At 39.7% G+C, this 21489-nt stretch overlaps 1 protein-coding gene across 2 annotated transcripts; it reads left to right on the top strand.

The window, feature by feature from the left end:
- The first annotated feature begins 1387 nt into the window (after positions 1-1387).
- lhx2b (LIM homeobox 2b) lies at positions 1388-13088 on the top strand. 2 transcript variants are annotated; one of them, XM_042000673.1, is made up of 5 exons: positions 1388-2847; positions 4144-4346; positions 5052-5419; positions 8539-8744; positions 12311-13088. In XM_042000673.1, the coding sequence occupies exons 1-5, from the start codon at positions 2665-2667 to the stop codon at positions 12599-12601; spliced, it is 1251 nt and encodes a 416-aa protein (XP_041856607.1). In that variant the 5' UTR covers positions 1388-2664; the 3' UTR covers positions 12602-13088. The 2 variants fall into 2 exon arrangements, with proteins under 2 accessions (XP_041856607.1, XP_041856606.1); XM_042000672.1 differs by having other exon boundaries at positions 5049-5419.
- The last annotated feature ends 8401 nt before the right edge of the window (positions 13089-21489 follow it).

The raw sequence follows: 21489 nt of genomic DNA, 5'->3' as shown, positions 1-21489 counted from the left end.
TTTATACAGTCCGGACCTTGACCTCCATTTGCATAAATTCTCTCCAAACTCTGCCTCCTTTTTAATTCTTCTTCAGTCAAAAAGCTCAAAAACGAGCCAGTCAAGCACCTCAGATACAAATTCATACAAACTGATGTTTTTTCCTTAATCCTACACCAGCACCTAATATCATATTTCATACACGCCCGCAGACATGCCCGCTGCCGCTATGTTTAATGTATAAGCAGCATAATAGCAGATAGAAAACGCAGATGATAAATATGCATGTATTCAATTAAGGGTATTACAGAGGAGGTGATTTGCATGAGGATTTAGGAGCTTAACATCATATTTGTGCTATAAAACCTCACAATAGCCTAAACGCGAGCTGTTACGGGCGGGAGGGGGAACAGGTAGGCCTGCTTGTTTTTTTTTTTTTTTTTTTTTTTTTTTTTTTAAGAGTGTTTAAAATATCAGGAAATCATTGCAGATAATGTTTCAGCACAATATAATTCCGCTATGGACACGTCAATAGGTTAAATATGTGTCTGGATTTGAGTCATTTCTTTGCTTCAAACTGACTTCAACAACAACACAAAGCAGCGATGTGATAACATGTCATTTTCTCCTGCTCTGCTGCAACTATTCCGTCTTTTGTGCAAGATCAAACCTCTCCTCAGGTCCTCAAACACGTCTTCTGATGACGAAGTCTACCCCCCCCCCCCCCCCCAAACACACACACACGTACACCACCCCACCCCCTTCCCAATTAAGAGCAGAGAGCTAATTAGAAGGAGCGGATCCGGGATCAGTTGAGCCTCGCGCGCAGCCCCCGCTGCTGTTACTAAAATGTGCGCTCCGTCTGGGAGTGGAGAGACATGAGTGAAGCTGCTGGGCTGCAAATGATACTGAGTCACACTGAGAAGTTCAGGTGTTGGGAGGCTCTCTGGAGGATCTGAACATGCTTTCAAATCAAGGATTTAAAATTTTACAGGAACCAAATTGTCTTTGACGTCAAGTAAAAAAACGCACTTATGCTGCATTTTATAATGTTATTCTTTAATATTAATAAAGTTTTTCAGGCATTTTGAAACTTTAAAAGAGGTAACGTTAATATTTATTTATTTGTTTGTGTATTTGCTTCCCACGTACAGTTTTCTGAGTTTTGAACCCAGAAAGGGGAAAAAAACACTCTCTCCCTCTCAGAAAATAGCGGAAAGTGAGACGAAAAATTCTAAATGTAATTTAAGAAAATCCCCCAAAAATATATTTCTTTGTGTTTGATCTGTTTATTATTTAAATTAATATTTAAACATTCAACCAATTATAAACGAAGAACAGGGAAAAACATTTAAAAAAAACGTTTTAGTTTGGAAGACTGAATGAAGTTGGGCTCAGAGGCTTTTTCGGTGTCATGGAGGGGCTGTGGGCAGCAGCGGGGTGTGTGTGGAACCTTCTCTGTTCGTCATTGGAGTAAAAAGTCCCAGCAGACCTTCTCAGTGCGCACAAACACACACAGAAGCAGGCAGCTCCTGTAGGACTCTCTCCTGCTCCGACTCCTCTCCGCTTTCTCTGAAACGGACTTTTCAAGCTGCAGCTGCGGATGGACGCGTGATGAGGTGGGGGAGAGCCGAGGGTGGCCGGTGGTCCGTGCTTAACAGGAAGCAAAAGGGGGCCGCAGCTTTCTCACACTGCTCAGTGAAAAAGTACAGCCAAACAGTTCGGTGACGGCGGAACAGCCAATGAACATAAATGGTGCGTCGTGACGCAACAGGGCCCCGTAGATAAGGAGCGGAGAGTCCAACCGGGACCTGAGAAGGAGGACCGGCACTTTTGGGGGTCCAGCAAATACTCGCCTATCATCAGTCAACGTGAAGCCAGCTCCTCCTCTCCTGCCGTTACGCACATACATGCAGCCTCCTTGGCAAAAGACAAAACATGAACTAAACAGACTGCCGTGAAGGGAAACTGCTTCTTTCAGACGACCAGGCGGGATTTTATCAACAAAGGCTGTGTTTTCATTTTTTCCCCCTTTTTCCCCCAATTTCTCTGCCAAACAAAATAGTTTGAGCGACATAATTCAGCATCAACTTGGACTGTTGAACGTGGATGAGGGAAAGAATCATTTCTCACAACCTCTCTGTCAGTTTTAATTTTTGATCTATTATTTTTCTTCGTGGTCTTGTAGAAGGCTTCAACTTTTGGCGGTGCTTTTTGTCTAGTTGCTCGTTTTCTACAGAAACAAAAAAGGGAGAGACTTTGTCAATGTCTTGCAGACCGCCGTAATCCTGAAATATTACTCCAAGCGAGGAGGCGGCTGCTGAGATCCGTGCAACGGGGGCTTCCATAGTTGGTATGTTCATTTCCCATAAATGGAAAAAAAGACATAGACAAATCAGTTGGTAACATCGAAAATAAAAACAAAATCTTAGAGAGGAAAAAATCCAATAAGAGAAGCAATCTGCGCGCTTTTAATGAATTAATCATAGCTTATTAATAATGAGAGCTGCAGAGATTCGGATGACGGTTTCCATTGGCAGATGAGCGGTAGTGTGGAGAACACGTGTCCAATTTTTTCCTCATATTTTTTCCTCGCTGATCTGGATTTCTCACTTGTCATCGCAAGAAAGGAAACCCCCCCACCCCCTAAAAAATTGAGAATTTCCAGTACCGTTATTGCCGCTGATGGACATCTTGGCTTGCAGATCCGAAGAGAACAGTTATAATATCCTCCCCTCTGCGGCAACGATGCTTTTCCATGGCCTCCCTGGAGGCGACGTGCACGGTGTGGTGGAAGAAATGGACCGGAGAGGAAAGGGCGAGTCAGCAGCCATCAGCTCAGCCATCGATATGGGAGAATCAGAGACGGTAAGGCGGCTTTCATTGTGGCCCTCGCGGCTTGCTGGTGCAGGCAGCATGGCAGCCTGGTCACATGTGACGGGCTGCTCTCCTAAAGCTGCAAGAACTCTGCTTTTTAAAAGTTGGACTGGCATCAACAAAAGTGTCCACAAAAAGTCAGTTTATTTTTATTTTTATTTAGATGTTTCCCTAAACTTTTCCCCAGCAGGCCTGAAGAGGCTGCTTATGCGGTCATTGTTCAACTTATTTTTATTACTTATTAAGCTTCAGATCCAAAGAAAGCAGAGCTGAAGAAGCTGTGATTTTTTTTTAAAAACCTGACCCTGAAATTCAAGATTAATTTAGAAGAAGAAGAAGAAAAAAATACGACAATTCGGCCATTTTTTCCTGTACTAAATGTATTTTTAATGCGTCCAAATACTAGCAGAAAATATTTTAAACACGTCCCATCCCAAGTATAAGAAGGGAAATTTTCTTTTCATTAGCAAAACTGAGAAAAACAAACAAAAAGAAAATATTATTATATTCTCAGTTTCATTTTCTGTTTTGTATAAAGTAAGAATTGTTCATTAAATAAATTCCGAGAACTTAAGACTGAGAAAGTTGATTTATAAATTAGTAAAATTGGAAAAAAATAAAGGAGTTAGAAATAAAATATTCTCCGGACTGTGATTTCAAATGGAAGAAAAAAGAAAAGATTGTGGATATTTCTGTGAATTGTTTATTTGTTTTTCAGGCCTCCTGAAAATAACATTGAGTCTTTAGAAAGCTTCAGTTTTCTGAATAAAGCATTTTTTTTTCTAAACAGCAGATTTTATTTTTTAACACAACAGTCAGCACAGAAACAGCGTGCTAAAAGATAAAAAGTGTTTTTATTTCTGGCTGTTTTGCGACACGAGAACCAAAAAACAGATCACATAATTCAAGTTTGCCTTTATAAACAAACCATCGCTTACTGATAAGAAACTCGGTTTAATATTCTTAATATTTCCCATATTAACAGTAAAATTGAATTGATTGACATTTAAATCACAATATTATCCACGTGTTGTGTCGCTGATGCTGACAAAAAATATCCCAATATTTTATTCATATTTTTTATTTTAAACTGCTAGAATATTTCTTTTAATAGCTTTGCTCTCTGCTAACCGGTTCATTGAGGATGTTAAGTTATTTTTATGTTAAAATCCAAGGCCACTCTTCGTGTTTGGTGACGCAATGCTTTACATATATTTATTATTATATTTATTAGCTATCTTTTTCTCTATTTTAATGTCCTCGTGCGTGTGTTCCCCTGACCCACAGTCCATGCCGTGTATGACCAGCGAGCGCGTGGCTCTGTGTGCAGGCTGCGGCAGGAAGATCGCGGACCGTTACTACCTGCTGGCCGTGGACAAACAGTGGCACATGCGCTGCCTCAAGTGCTGCGAGTGCAAACTCAACCTGGAGTCCGAGCTCACCTGCTTCAGCAAGGACGGCAGCATCTACTGTAAGGAGGACTACTACAGGTAGGAGGGGCGCGCGCGAAGTTCTGCTAGAATGAGCGCTCTTCATCTGGAGCTAAATGTGGGCTGATGTGATGCAAGAAATTCCGTTCAGCTGAAACAATGTGACTAATGAGGGAGGCAGGTTTTTAAATAACTCTTAATTCAAATGTGCTGGAAAGAAAGAGAAAATTATGTTTATTTACTGATTTGAAAGTAAAAATAAATAAATCAGACCAGCAGTTTTTTCTTCAGTAATAAATATTAGCATGTGGTTTATTTGTGATATCGCGTATTCACCATCTTTAAATATTTAAACTATTAAAACATTTCAGGTGTATAAAAGAAAAGAAAAGCTGAAAAATACCAGTTAGGTTTAGCTTTCACATCCAGAGCTCACCCACCCCCACATACACACACACACACAAACACACACATACACACGCGCGCGCGCACACACACACACACACTTTCACTGGGAAGCTCTGGGATGTTTGGTCTATTGGAAAATAGTAAATAATAAATATGAAGGCGAGAAATATAAATCTATGCGAATTTAAAGTCGATGTTTTAACTTGGCTAAAGTTGATGTGTCCGCATGAAGCGCCCAGCAGCACGCCCCCCCCCCACCCCCCCCCCCCCTCCCTCGCGGCGGGCCCGCGGTGGGGGACTGTGCCCCCCGGACGCTGTTTTCAGCAGCTCATGAGGTTTATGTGTTGTCCGCAGAAGATTTTCGGTGCAGAGATGCGCCCGGTGCCACCTGGGTATCTCGGCCTCGGAGATGGTGATGCGGGCCCGGGACCTGGTCTACCACCTCAACTGCTTCACCTGCACCACCTGCAGCAAGATGCTCACCACCGGGGACCACTTTGGCATGAAGGACAGCCTGGTGTACTGTCGCCTGCACTTTGAGACTCTCATTCAGGGAGAATATCAGACACATTTTAACCACGCGGACGTTGTCCCGCACAAAGGCCTGGGCCCGGCAAACACGCTCGGACTATCCTACTTCAACGGCGTGGGGGCAGTGCAGAAAGGGCGGCCCAGGAAGAGGAAAAGTCCGGGGCCCGGGGCCGAGCTGGCCGCTTACAACGCAGGTAAGAAAACACACCTGACAAGATAATAACTAAAGACATTGCTGTGATTGTTCAAATGATGACTGCTGGATATTTTTATTTAAAATCAAACATTTTGCGAGTTTTCGCCGCCAAATAAACTATTTTACAAGTAAAACGGAACAGAAAGAGCTGTGTCCACCAAACCTCAGCTCTGAGTAAGACGTGATGGGGCTGATTGAGGTGGACTGATGATAAAAATCTTCTTCACATCTCTACACTGCTTAAATCTCATCACTAAAAGCTCCAGCTGCCTTTTTCTTACACATTTTTGCTATAATATTTCTACAAAGTTTGTCATAATTTAATCACACATGACACGGTCCTGGCGTTAGTTTCTGGTTCTTCTAAATAAATATAGTGTGTAATACTGAGCTAAGTAACAGAATACGTTGTTTACATTTTTATGTGAAGCAGCATTTGTTGTGTCCTGCTGACTGTAAGATGGTTTAAAATGAGGTTACAGTTATAAAAACCACATGATACTAAACTTTGGAATGAGTAATCATGAATACTAATGAGCAGAGTATAAAAAAAGCTGAAGTATGTCAACAACGTGGAGAAAAGTTCAAATTAGAAATAAATTCATTTACACAGTTACAACAAACAGCCTGAATGTTTGGATCCAATTTCATGAAGAATTTGTGAATATTTTTGGTTCCTTTAACTTTTAAAAACATGAAACAATGTGTGTAAAAAGTTTGTGGATGTTTCTTCTTCTTTTTTTCCCCTCATGTCGTCTTTGGGGGATAAAAAGAGATTTTTTCTTTCAATGTTCCAGCTTTTGCTTTCACCCTTTTCCACTTGTCAGGCTCTATACATGTCTACAAACCCTAACAACTCCCCCCTCACATCTTCAACTATTCCCTACCACACACACACACACACACACACACACACACACACTGTTGGAGCCTCTTTGCATTGGGGCCGGGCCAGGATGGGTGTATACCAGCCAGATCAATGTGATTTGATGAGTTATTCACTGGAAGAGAGCACAGGGAGCACAGTAACTTTCACTCTAACAGCAGCATTTTTTGGTTTGTATTTGACTTTTTCTTTCTTTTCATTTATTTATTTATTTATTTTTATTTATTTTTATTACTTTTACATAAGCTTTATTTTGGTTTCAGTAAAAAATAAAGACAATTTTTACCAACTTAACAAAGTGCCAGATTCTAAGAGTGAGAATATGGTCACAGAAGAAGATAGTTTGTTATAATCTGAGTTTTGTAATCTCCAAACTTCAGTTAAAACAGCTGCAACAAGTGCATTAATTTTATTTCCACTTGTTTTCAGCGTGTGTTGCTTTCATCTTCTACTGGGTGAGAAGTATCGTTGTCCCTTGTTTTGCTTTTAAAATGACATGATACACGTGAAGCAGCTTTTTGAAAAAACCAAACCATTTTACCTCAATACTGATGACTCTTTTTGATTGTGTGTACTGGGTGAAAGATGAATGTAAGGAGGAGATGGGAGTGAAGAGGCAGTGCGCCCTCTTCTGTTTACAGCCAGAATGACCATCAGAGCGCTACCTGAACCACAGAGTGTGTGCTGACCCACAGCAGCAGGTCGTTTTAACTGCATGCATTCTGCTGGAGGATGAGGAGATTAGCAGCAAACCACCAACAAGCTGCTTCTTTTTTTATTCTGTTTGGTTGAAACGCTGCAGCATATGCTTGGCCAGAAAGCAACATTTGTTCTGCCTGGTGTGTATGGGCTAATTAAGTGAAGTGTTATTCTGGTGGTTTTCACTTCTTCATATTCATCATTTGCAGCGTTCTGATATTGAACTGTTATGCATGCAGCAACACCTTGAATTTTGCCAAGAAATTTGTAGGCAGGGACTAATACATGTGTGGAACTGTTGTGTGTGTGTGTACGTGAGTGTGTGTGCATGCTTGCAGAGGCTGGGTTTACACCTCTTCCTAGGATAGAAAGACAGATAGAGACAGACAGACACATGTGGTGAAGAGAGGAGGATGAACTGCAGCTGGAAGAAGCAGCTGTCAGGTCACAGCGTGTCTTTGGATTGATTTGAGGGTTTAAATAGAGACAAATAACCAATCTCATGAATACACTGTAAAAAAGGAAGAATAATACAAAATATGATGCTTTGTGAAGCATTTTATAGTGTTTTCCTGGCTTATTTTCTCATTTTTAAGATAAGATATGATAAAAAGCTGGTTAGAGTAGAGATAGGGTAGAGATTCAAACACATGAAAATAAAAACAGTAACATAGCTACGACGTAAAATGTAAATATTACACAATCCTTTATAACACATGACAGCAGTGTAACAAGTCAATGAATAAATTAGTTCACTAATCAAATAAATAAACAAGCTAAAAACAAGGTAAGAGTACAAATGAAAGTGAAACAACAAACAGGGCTGTGGTGTGTGCGGTTGTTAAGGAGAGATATGACGAAGGGACAAACGAGAGCTCAATGATTACTTTTACATTTACTGACTGACACCTCTTACTGCGATGTTTCAGATTTGGTTTCATAAGGTTTCTCAGTTTTTTTCTTTTATTATTAGCTGAAATTTAAAACAAAATTAGACAGAATAACTTTGCTAAATTGGATTAATCATGAGCAGAAAAGGATAAACAGACAAAATAACTTGGAATGGCTGAGTCTGGTGTGTTGAATGCTTCTTGTTTTCAGTAAATGATGTAATTGTTTTATTACTGGGATCAGGAGAATTTCAGGACCTGAAATTATTATGACGACACTTTATTGTTTGATGGATCTGAAACTTTTTCTGGTATAATAGAAAAAAGTATTTTCTGACAAGATATTTAACTTTTTCAATGCTAAAAGGAAGCACCTGATTCAGGACCAGAAGGACTTGCTGGATTAGTGTGAGTGTGGCGATGCTAAACGGCCTGCTTCCTCCGTTTAATCTTTCTAGTTTATATCTGCTATTCAAAACACGACCGGGATCAGAACCAGTTTCACCATTTTGTTTTGATGAGCTGCTTTAAAAAGCTGGGGAAAGAAACACAGAAGTAATCTGCCATGAGAAATGGAAGGGTGATGATGATGATGATGAGGTTCCGCCGTCTTAACCTGCACTTTTGACCTTGTTCCTGCAGCACTGAGCTGTAACGAGAACGACGGCGAGTCCATGGACCGGGACTCCCAGTACAGCTCCAGTCAGAAGACCAAGCGTATGCGGACATCTTTCAAGCACCACCAGCTGAGGACGATGAAGTCCTACTTCGCCATCAACCACAACCCAGACGCCAAGGACCTCAAGCAACTGGCCCAGAAGACCGGCCTCACGAAGCGAGTCTTACAGGTAACCTCAGAGCAAGACCTCCCTTTCCTTCAGCAAATAACCAACACAGGAAGATTTTTATTTCTAACCCTGGGAAACTTAGAATTCTATCAGGAAGCTGCAAACAAATAATTATTGTTTCCTCTTTTGCAAACAGTCAAATACAAAAAATAAATTAAAAACATGAAAAAATGCTTTTAGGAAAATAAAACTGCATAGATTCTTGATGTAGTGCAGAATTATCCAAATACAAAAGATAAAGAAAAACCCTAAATGTTCTGTGTTTCTGGCCAGGATGAAGAATGAGAGATGAAAACAAAAAGTTCTGTAATCCATATAAAGACAGCACAGCAGAGCATTTGATTTCCACTGCGGACTACAGTAAATTATCTGGACTACTGAGAAGGAGAAAATGAGACAAAAAGGTTTTTGAATAAGAAAAAAATTTCCCCAAAAAAAACAAGAAAAAAAAAACCTCCCACTGCTTTAATTAACACTTGCAGGAAACAAAGCATTCGTTTTGCTTTGATGCGTTTGAGTTTTCATGCCTGTTATTCCAGCTGAAGCCTCTCCTGCCGCTCGTTTCCCATGGCTCCGTCATGATTTCCGCCGCTAACATGCTCCAACACTCAGCTCAGCACTCATTCCACACATCACACACTCCGCGTTTTGTTCCTGGATAAAGAGAGAAAAACATAAATTCCCCAAAAAGTGAAAATAAATGACAGGCAGGGATGCTGAGGAGCGTGATGTTGCCGGTGAATCTGCAGCAGCTTCCTGAGCAGGAAAACATTAAGTGTGCTGCAAACATGGTTATAATGAGTGGAATCACAGCTTCTGTTATCCACACACATGGTCAATTAGCATTTTTTCAGCAAATACAGGAAGCCGAGGCTCCATTTTCATTTGCAAACATAAAAGAAGAGGCTTCTTTTTTCTGTGGCTTTTTTCTCTGTGACTATCCAGGAAAAGTAAAGGCTTTTATAACTTTTGTACACAGAAGAGCAGCCTGACTCTGTGTTTTTAAGCCTGCTTTTATCCTTGACTCCAGTCAGAGTATTCACAAACAGGCTTTAAAAAGACGGGAGATGCTCACTGTTTTCTGCTCTTGACTTATAGTAAATGGAGGCAGGGGACAGTTGTGCTGGAGGTAATGTGGGTCTGCCTGGAGTTCCACAATACTGAGGCCTTTTTTCATGTCTTTTTCTTTATATTTTTACACTGGAAACTAGCTTAAAACTGTAAAAAAAAGGGCTGTTTTTAGATTCCTGTGTTCATCTTTCACAGCAGGTTTGGTTAAGTGTAGAACAACTGCACCTACGGATCAAAAAGATCATTTGTTTTCAGATATCTTCCTGGTTGGAATTGGAATAACATGGAAAAACAGTGGAATAACATTTTGGCAGCGAGGCCCTGCTTGGAGTGGCCCTTCGCTCAGACCACCTTCCTGTCTCTCTCTACTGCCAGTTCACAACATCCACAACTTCCTGTGGTTGTGCAATATTTCTCTCCTTTCTTTTTGTTTTGTGGTTCTTTTGCTGCAAAATGACAAAATTCTCGGTGTTCAGCGATTGTTGGTTATTCTCTCTGTTTGGTGCTGAGGCGTTGGGTTTACAAGAGCTCTATGTACTGATGAAACCCCTGAAGCTGAACAAATAAAAATAGATAAATAAATAAAGGAGCAAACCACAAAACAAAAATAGTATTCCCAAAAAAACACACACACACAAAAAAAAAAAAAGAAAAAGGAAATAAAACAGAACAAAACCTGAAAGAAAGCCAGAAGAGTCTGATGATGATTGTCTGCAGGTTTTCTGCTCTGATCTATACCAGACTCACGGTTAAAAGACACTTACCTTCGTTAGTTTTAGTCAGCTGTTATGCTCTAAGTGAGTCACGTCATCCATCATGTCTGCTTGAAGCTCAGAAACATCACGTTTCTTCTCTGTTTGTTCCTGACATGATGCACAGATGCCTGTCAGGAAGCAACACACACCAAAGTAATCCATGCTAACGTTTCCTGGTCTGCCGTGATGTCGGGATGCAGGTGGAAAAGTCTCGCTACAGTCGCTGGCATGACTGAATGAATGCAGACGTCATGTTTGCTGTGACACACTCAGATGTTGATTTTAATATATTTAGTAGGTAGAACTTCATTTTAATCTAGTTTGGACCTTAGTAAAGAAATTCCCCAGTACTTGTGGAAAATACTTTTCTTTGTTCTTTTTCACTGATCAATAATTCAAACAATAAAAAAGGTTTTTAAGGACTTAAGTATGAGGTAAAAAAAAAAAAAAAAGTAGAATTAAACTCTAATATCATGACTATTTTCCAGTCATACAAACTAAAATGTCTGAAAGTTTCTCTAGTTTCATTTTCTTTTTTCTTTGTTTCTGGCTGTTATGATGAATAACATTAAGTTATTTAGCAAGAATAAAATGTAAAACAAACAAAAAAACATAATTTCGTATCACTGTTGATGATCAAACTCCTCGTGAGGAAAGCAGTTTTCAGCAAAGCAGACATCAAAACATTTTCTGGTCACCATAACAACCTCATATCAGCAATAATCCACCGTTCACCATAGTTTCAGTGTAAAGACAACATGTTGTAGACGTAATAACAGGTTACCTGTTACCGCGTTGATTCATGATGAAAATGAGTGACTTTGATAGTGTCTGCTCTTATGTTACTGTGTTTAAAAACACTTTTACAGGCAGCTGCTGCAGCGTGACAGAGACGTCTGTGTGACGCTATTTTAGCAAAAACCCAGCCAGACCGTTCATCAATTACTTTAACTAAGATTAACTTGAAGTCGTCATGTGTTGGAAATAAAACCAAGACTTTGTGAAGTATCTCTTTTAATTTATGTGGTATCTATCACAAGTTTTCCCCACAACCTTGTGTATTTACACCGAACTAAGATTTATTTATTTCATTTAAGTTCCACAAACTCAAATCATTCCAGTAATTAAACTCAGGCTAGCAAAAACTATTTTTTTCAAGGTAACTGGTTTCCTTTTTTTTCTTAAAGCCAACTTGTTTGATTTCATAGCAAGGAGGTTCTCGTAAGTGGAGTGGGTTCTCTTCAGCTCACAGATACCATCATTTAACTGCAGTGAGGCCGGCAGATTATTGAAGGATGGATTCAAGAAAATTAAGCCAAAAAGTATACATATATATATATATATATATATATATATATATATATATATATATATATATGTATTAATGTCTAGTTATATCCAGAAATATGGATTTTTTTCCAGGTGATATGAAGTGGAAAATGGAAGAGGAATTTGAGAGCTCATAAAGTTTATGAATGCAGTCCAGCGTGGACGCATCTCTGCAGAAACAGCGTCCTGGTTGCAGTTTTTATTGGAGTTGTTTTGGAAGACACAGATTCAATAAAAATAGTTGAAAGAATTTTTTTATGGATTTTTTTTAGATCTTTATTTTTCCTGCCTCAGGGAGTTGGGCTTCCAGTTCCTCACATTCTTGGATTAAACCTTTCATAACCACTTATATATGGATATAATTCATACTTAAACGTTGACTGGATTAACTGTGAAGTGTTGTTTCTGCAGGTTTGGTTCCAAAACGCTCGGGCCAAGTTCAGGAGGAACCTGCTGCGGCAGGAGAGCACCGGGGTGGACAAGGCATCAGACGGATCCACATTGCAAGGTGGGACGCCTTCAGGCCCGGCATCGGAGATCTCTAACGCCTCCATGAGCCCCTCCAGCACCCCCACCACCCTAACAGACTTGACCAACCCCACCATGCCCACCGTCACCTCTGTTCTCACCTCAGTGCCGGGCGGCATGGATGTCCACGAGTGCCGGAGCCCATCACAGACCACGCTGACCAGCCTCTTCTGATGGTTAGAGCTCTAACCCCCCCCCGGCGACCCTCACCTCCTTGCACACACACATACATACACACTCCCACCAAAGCCCAAACCCCCTCTGGATCTAAAACTGAGCACTGTTCACACCTTCGGACTTTCGCCGGATTAGAAAAGAGAAGGAAACAAATAAAAAAAAGAAAAATTCTCTGAGTCTTTTAGAGGCTGTTGGCATGGCTTGGCCGCCTGGCTGAGCCTCACACATGGAACTCTTGTTGTTATTTTGATGTTGTCTTGTTGAGAATTGAGGAGACTTGATTTGCATTTTACAATGTTTACAGAGAGAGACTGCTGAGGACAAAAACTGCTTAATTTTTGAGGGAAATAATTTTTTCCAGCACAGTATTTATGTTGTTGTACAAGAGTCACTGTTAGAAGGATTGTAAAAAATTCCTTTTTTTTTTTGTTTCTCTCTTTTTTTCATTTTTGGAAATCTGAGATTAAACACAGGTTACAACATCCTATGACTGCCACGTGCCTTCCAGTCCATTTATCTGAACTGCTGTTCGTAAAAGTCCATCAAACGTGAATGATTTGACTCAGAAGAAAGCAGGAGGGTAAATAAGCTCCGTGGGGTGTGTGTGTGTGTGTGTGTGTGTGTGCTCAGTTTTGTTCCTGTTTTTGCTTGAGTGTCTGTACATATGTGCAGAAGTAAACAATCTGCTGTGCTTTAATTAAAAACAGATAGGTGAGATGGAGACTACTTATGTTTCTTGATTGAAACAAATTCTGAATTTTCTCATTTTATTCTTTACACGAGGACACGATCTTCACACGTAACATACTGACTGGACTTGCCACCCATAGGTTAAATAAGAAAAAGGTTGAAACCCAAAATATTTGGTTAATTTCAGCTCTTTAACGCACCATTTTAATTCAGTCTGTGGTTTTCTGACAAATATGTGAAAGTCAGATTCCAAACCAGAGGGATAAAACACACATTAAGGATTTAAAGCTTATAGTCTTTTTAAGAAAATCAGTCAATGAAAACTTGTGTGTTGTGAAAATTTTGTATAACCAAATAGAAAACATATAACCATCTATAACCAAAACATAGAGATGGGTCACACGCAGAGCCGAACTTCCCAATCAATTTTAATAAGGTAAACATTGTTATTAGACAGACTGCTGCTTTCAGCCAGCGATAATCAGGTTCACGATCTGCATCACAAACTTTCTTGTTCTGTCCTGGTCCTGGCGGAGAAAAAACTCTTTTAATCCAAGTCCGAAGTCCTGTTATGAGTTGGTTTTAGTGTTTATTTTCCACCTTATTTAATGAAACCTTTTCCTTAGCAGGGGGATGATTGCATGTAGGATTTTTTTCTCACACTGTGTTAATCTGACGTGTGAAGGTGGATGTTTGTGTGATGGAGAAACACATGCTGTGAAGGGCTGGAGAGCACCTGGTGAAGCACACAGATCAGTCCCTGTCTACCATAACTAACCTCTTTTTATGCTGCGCTGCATCTGCACGTTATTGTGCACGAGGCTGTTTTACTCAACTCTAAAAGAAATATTAACTTAATTAATTACAACATATGTAATTTGGAAAAATATTGACTGATTTATTTATAACACATGCTTTATTCTACTCAGGTTAGTGTGCTGGGAGTGCAGGAGGGGGTTATTTAAAGCTATTTATCTCTCCAAATTTAATTTGTTTCTCATGCTGTGCTGTTTGTAACCAGCTCTGTGCTGTGATGGGTTAGAGGGACTGTGCAGCACTGATGCCAAGAGAGGAATATTAGCCACCTCCAGAGGCTGGATGTATAAATTCAGATTTTCATGCATTTCTGCTTCTTACATCCTAATATTTGCATCACTAACCTGGTTAAATTAGTTTTTTTTAGGGCAGACAAAGGTTTCTGAAGTTCAATGGATCTGTGCATCACCTTTATTTGAAGTGGAGACATTTGTAAGTGCAGACAGGATAGAAAGACTGGTGGAAGCAGTTTCTTCTCCCCATTATTTTAGTCTTGGCAAAGGTAATAGAAGAAAACAGCCAAATATTTGCACACACATTATAAAAGAACAAAAAATAACTAAGTTTATCTGTGTACTCTGGTTTTCATTAAGGACTTCAATGAAACCTGGATCTACTTCATCCACACTGTGTATTGAACAGCAATCAGGGGTCCATATGTCAAACACAAGGCTCATAAATATTATCTAAGGGTCATTTCTTGCAGGTTGACATGTTCAGATGCAGACAGGAAGGTGTTTTAGAATACAAATGTTACCGGCTGGAAGGAAAACTGTCCTTTTGTTGGTTCTAAGTTAAATTTCACATCTAAATGACTGCTGCACAGTGCAGAGTTTAGCCCCAGCCACACCTAATCTACATTTTGTATAGCTTAGAACAATAAAAGAATTAAGTGGAAAAGGAAGGGTTTCTATCACACTTGCATTTGTTCACAGGTGTTTGACTTTAAGGCTGTTCAGTGCTGAAAAGCGAGCATTCACATAATGTATGCCATTAAGAACGGCAAGCTGTGATTGGTCAAAGCTTCCCATCCTTAATGGTGCATGAAGATGAATGTACAGTAAGTGATCTCGGTAGATACAAGGGAAGACTTTTCTTTCAGATAAGTGAATCCAGGTGTCTGTTGTCTAATAATTCATCACTGGAGGAAGCGTTCAGCAAACCACATTTCAAAACTTAGTAAACACAACATTTATTCGTGCTCATTTCACACAGCAAAGAGTTATGTCATGCATCACAGTAGGAAGTGTGTGCATATGCATGTGTGCCGTGGCTACTGTCTGCGGTTATTATTTTACCTTATTTCAAAACAGCTTTCCCCCAAAATGCAGCACTAAAAAAAAAAAAAAAAAGAAAGAAAGAAAAAACATTCTGACAAAAAGAGAAAAACTTAACTTTTGCAGTCACTTTAAATGAGCATCTGTGCCAAAGCCGAGTGTGATAGTGGCTGGCAGCCTTCCTGAAAGCATAATCATTAAAAAAAATCTGTTTCCATGAGCAGCTTTTCTTCACTCTGCTGGAGCAAATTGTGCTCAATTTTCTCATCACCAGCCATATGTATTATAAAGGTAGAAGATTTATCCACTTAAAAATATATGTTATTTTCCACATCGAAAGTTAAACAAGGTGGTGGTGTAGGAACAGGTCTGGGAAACAGCAGTCTGTACACTGTGTAAGTAAAACATGAATTATGAAAAACAGACCTTAACTTCCCCTGCAGTGCATAATTAGAAATGAGTGCACATAAAAAACGAAGAAGAGAGGAGTCCCTTGCAGCGCGCAGACTTGGTAATTATCTCTGAGCTGGTGTGAAGAGTTTGAGGACATGATCAGGGACAAAACAACCTCTAAGCGATGAAGCATGCGTGTCTTTTGTCCAGAGTACTGACCACATCCTTACCTACAGCTCTGCCTACAAGACCAGAATATAGTAAATGTGTGTGTATGTGTGTGAGAGAGGGAGCTCTAATTCCAGGAAATCATTGAGGTTAAACAAACATATGGATGCCTCAGCCAAGCTTGGCTGAAATGTGAGTGTGTGATATAAGGACAAAGTATAAACCAGGCTATAAATTCCCAGAGTTGGAATAAAATGTTTTTGGCCGCCTGCCTCATATTAATGTGTGATGTGAATTTGATCCAATGATTACAGGGTAACAAAGAGCCATGGCGAGCATCAGAGAGAATGTACACAACAGGCTCATAACTGAACTTTTACTGTGTGTTAATGGATGCTTGTATTTTTATTTTCCCAGAAATTGTTATTGTAAATGCAATAAACTGGGTATCAGGAATTTTCCAGAGCCGCGGGGGATGATCCAACAGCTTTTTAACATGATTTTATTTAAAAAAACACAACTGATGCAGCAAAATTTCCAGCTAAAAGTAACACAAACAACATGACAAGTGTTCCTCCATGTTTGAATCAACAACAATGATCACTTTAAAGGAACAAATTCCCATAAATTCATCTATGTTATGAAAATTAGCATTTGCACCAAGTGGAAGTTTTATCAGCTGTTCGAAAAGGAATCAGTGTAATTATTCATGCAGTGTGCCAAAAGATCATTTTTCAGGTGAACGAAAAACAACAGACAACACTTGTGTTAGTGACACATGGCTAGCAAAAGCCCCAAATGGTATAAAGCTGAACATGGACTATTGAAGCAATACTGACATTGTCAGCCTCACGTTCTGATACATCTCTTCTCTTTTGTAAACTTGTCTGAATGCCTGAAAAATGTTTAATTGTTTATAATTTACTGAAAATACACAAAAATCACAAATGAATGAATGAATAGATGAATCCTTTTCAAATGAACAAATGAGAAAAACTATATACAAAAAGAAAATAATGAAAAAAAAAGAAATAATAATTATTCCAAGGTTGCCCATTTTGTGGCTCTACCCAAACTCATGTCTTAAACGTACATGGTACACCTACTGACATTGTCAGTAACAGAGGGCCCCAATTCACTTCCCAGGATTCGTCAGCTTTTTGTACGACTCTAGGAGACACTATTAGTCTTTCTTTAGATTTCCTCCCCAAGACCAATGGACAGACGGAGCACTTAAATCAGAAACTGGAGATGGTAATCTGATGTGTGACTGGTTCTAACCAGGGTTTGTGGAACGAGTACCTACCTTGGATTGAATATGCACATAACCCACTCATCAGCTATGCTTCTGGCAAAACTCAATATTAATGTTTTCTGGGATATCAATCTCCTTTGGTCCCTTCTCAGGAACATGATTAGGCAGTTCCTTCAATCTAACACCATCCCAACCGTTGCCACAAGATGTGGAGGGAAACTAGGGCTGCATTGCTCAGGTCAATGGAAAGATCTCGGGAATATGCCGATTGTCACCGCTGTCGGGCACTGCCTCGCAAGGTCTAGTTATCCTCCACAAGTATCCTCTTACAAACTGATTCTAAGAAGCTTTCCTCCTGCTACATTGGCCCCCCTCACCATCAGGAAGGTTCTCACTCCCTCTGCTGTGCACCTCAGGCTACCTCAGACTATGAGGACTCATCCTACTTTCAATGTTTCTCAACTTAAGCTTGTCTCTATTTCTGATTTCTGCCCTCCTTCCAGGCCACTGCCTCCTGCCCGTCTTGTGGATCATCATCATTTCATTGTCTTTTGGGTTCCCGTCGCAATGAGCAGGGTTTTCAGTTTCTGGTGGATTGGGAGGGTTATGGTCATGAGGAGTAGTCGTTCATACCTTGGGATTTGTTGTGGACCCTGCCCTGTTATTTGATTTTTTCCGTTTCCATCCTGACAAACCTGGGGCATCTGGGGGCTAATATATATGTGTGTGTGTGTGTGTGTGTGTGTGTGTGTGTGTGTGTGTATATTCATTTATTCATTTTCTGTACCGCTTAGTCCAATGAAATGAGGGTCGCTGGAAAGCTGGAGCCTCCTATCCCTGCAGTTAGCAGGCAAGAGGCGGGCGCACACTTAACAGGTCGCCAGTTCATCGCAGGGCAGACATAGAGAGACACAAACAACCACTCACGCCCAAATTCACTCTTAGGGAGACTTTAGATGACCAATTATCCTAGCATGCAAGTCTTTGGATGGTGGGAGTATGCCAGAGAACCCGAGGAGAACCCATGCAGTTCCTATTAATGACTTTGGGAAGGTTTGGTGTCAAAAACTTGCGGAAAAATTTAGAAAAAGATAATTTGTCATCAAAATGTTATAATCCTAATCATGTTCTCTAAATATTTTAGGGGCATGATAATTAATTTGGTAGTTTAGTGGAATAATGATGTCTGTGCAATAACAAAATCCACAATATTAAACACCATAAGAAGCCTGTTATCATCTGCAATCAGGTTTACAATCCTGTCCAATAATGAAAAATAAAGGCATCCAGAAAGAGTCATAAAAGCTAATTATAAACCAAATCATACCAATTCTGGTTATTAGTCATTACAGCATTACTATGTGTTAGGGCTGCAAAAATAGACCTTCCTAAGTAGCATGCACCGTGGGATCTTTTTTATTCGTGGCGGAAGAGGGGCAACATTCACATTTGCATTTCAGGCATCTAACTTGGCACACTTCTGCAGAGTGACACACAACTACTTACAACTACTTACAGAATAGCTGAAGAGGCTTAAATTCCTGGATCACTACCATTACAAGCAACCAACAGTAAGTAGAGCAAGGGTCAGAGTCTCCCTCTCTCTGTCACGCACACACACACACACACACACGCAGATCTCCATCCAGTCCTGACTCACGGTCTGTTCTCTCAGCCCAGCTTTCCCAGGGGAGCGGATGCCAGGCAGGCAGGGTGCCGAGGGTTTTAGGTCTCATGTTAGGTGTCTGAGCCAGAATCTAAAGAGGACGCCAAATACATTGGCCAGATGTACCCACACACTTGTATAAAGTGCTGTGATGAAGGCTTTAATAGAGAGAGGCCAGTCTTAACAACTTGTGACAGGCAATATAGAAACACTGGGCGCTGTAAAGTTTAATATGCAGGAACAGTGCCAAATTTTAGCGTAAATACTCTGAATTTTCTTCTTTGAACTGGGTAACAAGTCCAAGTACTCCAGACATGGCGAAAACGTGTTATTAATTACAACCAGTCATGCAAATTACATGCTATTGTGGCTCAGTCTCACCAGAAATTGTAAATTAGGAATGTTTGTCCATATATGGATGAACCATGTAGTTTTACATTTCAGGTTTAAAAACTCAACTATTTTTTAAGCCAATAACTAAATACAAACGAATGCAAAAGGACAAAAACTGAAAAGATGTATTAACATTGTTTCTAACAAAAAAAATGGAAAAAATGGTAACTTGCTGAACAATAAAGGACATTAGAGCCCACAGAATGTTAAAAATATAGGAAAACAAAAAACAGTTGTGTATGGAACACAAATAACAACTCACACACACACACACATATATATATATATATATATTATTTTTATTTGTTTATATATATGATATTTATATTTATGAATGATTCGGTCCCTGTCAAATGGATTTTGTACAGTCAGTTTTTTTTCTCTTACTGCATTGTGTTGATTTTATTTTCCAGTCCCTAAACACCAAGTTAAACCTCTCTGGTAATTTCTGAGATCTAAAGTGGACAATGATGAGGAAAACATCAGGTGGACTGACCCCGCTCACCTGCTTAGATCAGATGAAATTGTTGGAGGAACCATGGCTTCACTATCCTTTATCAGAAGTAAGGTTACGCTGTCAACTCTGGCAGACAGTAGAGCCGCTGATGAACGAGGAACAGAGCTGCTGCCTAAAGTGATTCTTTAGAGTATCCACATTTGTTTGGTTGGGAGAGGAGGCGAGGCCAGGGGCGAAAGCGTGGGGAGGGGGGGCCGACTTGAATGTAATATGTAATGAAAATGAGCTGGGATCCGACTCTTGTTTGCATGGTCATTATGTAGCCATTTAGGCCAACTTTAGCCCCTCGTCTCTCACCCCGAGGGCCTCTCTATCTCAGGGCTAGCAGCTAATTAGCATGAGGAATCTCAGCTAATGCAGAGACGGCTCTCTCTGATCACATTCACTCAATGGCCGAGGATGCATGGAGAGATGAAATTAGAGTGATTAATTAGGCTTTGACACTCCGCCAAAGGTTCTCAATTTAGTGCTGTCACATCAATAAAAAAGGCATCTCCTCAGCCACACGCCGAGATGGCCTAAAAGAAAACGACGTGGGGTATTACCAACAATTAAGACCAATTAGTGGGAGCAACTCTCCAAAGGGAAGACATACATAAACACATGACAAAGCATTTTGGAAGTTACTCTAAGTTGTCGAATAAGGGGACCGCTTCAAAAACCAGTGTCACCTCATTTTATTTAGCATTTCAATTAATTTTAATTAAAATAATTACTGTGTTAAAGTTTACGTGACTTAGATTTTACACAATAAATAACATCCCTCTCACTAATCATTCAAATTACTGCTTAATTACTGTCATTATTCATAAAACATAATTTTGTGGGCTTGTTAACAGTTTGTATGTAGAAATAATTTAAAGAATTTCAGTCTTGTCTTGGTGGAAATCACCAAGTTTCTGAAGTTTCACTCTTCCTATGAATTACTCTGGAAATAGTTTGAGTCTGTCAACTGTCTCCTATGTGTGAATTTGTGTGGAACAAGCTAGCCCAGTATAAACGGCGATAGGAGCTAGTTAAGTACAATAAGGTAGTGAGCACTTGGTACTTATGTTTTTAATCTTCCTGGACCAAAACACGTGGCTTTCACTTCTCATGGAATATTTGATATCACTCTATCACAACTCTCGAGCGAGCCGCAGCAGAATCGGACAGGAAGTTAAGACTTGTTCGTTTTTAAAAATTAAGTTAATTGCAGAGCAGTGTCACATTTCCTGAGTACAATTTCACACTCTTATTATGGTCCGCAAATGTGCACACATATAGACTTTATGTTCATATGGATCCATTCCTACAACACAAATTACATTTGTAACATCTGGAAAAAACAAACAAACAACAAAAAAAAACATAATTCTGAAGGTATGGCAGCTTTTATGTATATAACAGCAGCAAGTTTATTTATATAGCACATTTCAAACATGAAGGCAATTCAATGTGATTTACATAACGATACATAAAGTGAGACATAAACAGAGAAACAATTACAGTCATATTAAGACAAATATGGTGTGCAAAATCTATAAATTGCAGTGACAATCAAAATCAAAACTCATAGTGTCATGCACTGTAGATATTGAAATCCATCTAAATTTTAAATAGTTTGCTGTTTCCTTTTTTCCCTCTTTAAAGTGGTTGATGATTCTCTGATTAATTTAGTAAAAAAAAAAAGTGCTAATGTTTGACCCATTCTTTGTTGAAAAGATTACA

The sequence above is a fragment of the Melanotaenia boesemani genome, chromosome 11, assembly GCF_017639745.1.
Source record: "Melanotaenia boesemani isolate fMelBoe1 chromosome 11, fMelBoe1.pri, whole genome shotgun sequence".
NCBI lineage: Eukaryota > Metazoa > Chordata > Actinopteri > Atheriniformes > Melanotaeniidae > Melanotaenia > Melanotaenia boesemani.
The sequence above is the reverse complement of the archived record's forward strand: the minus strand, read 5'-3'. Positions and strand labels throughout refer to the sequence as shown.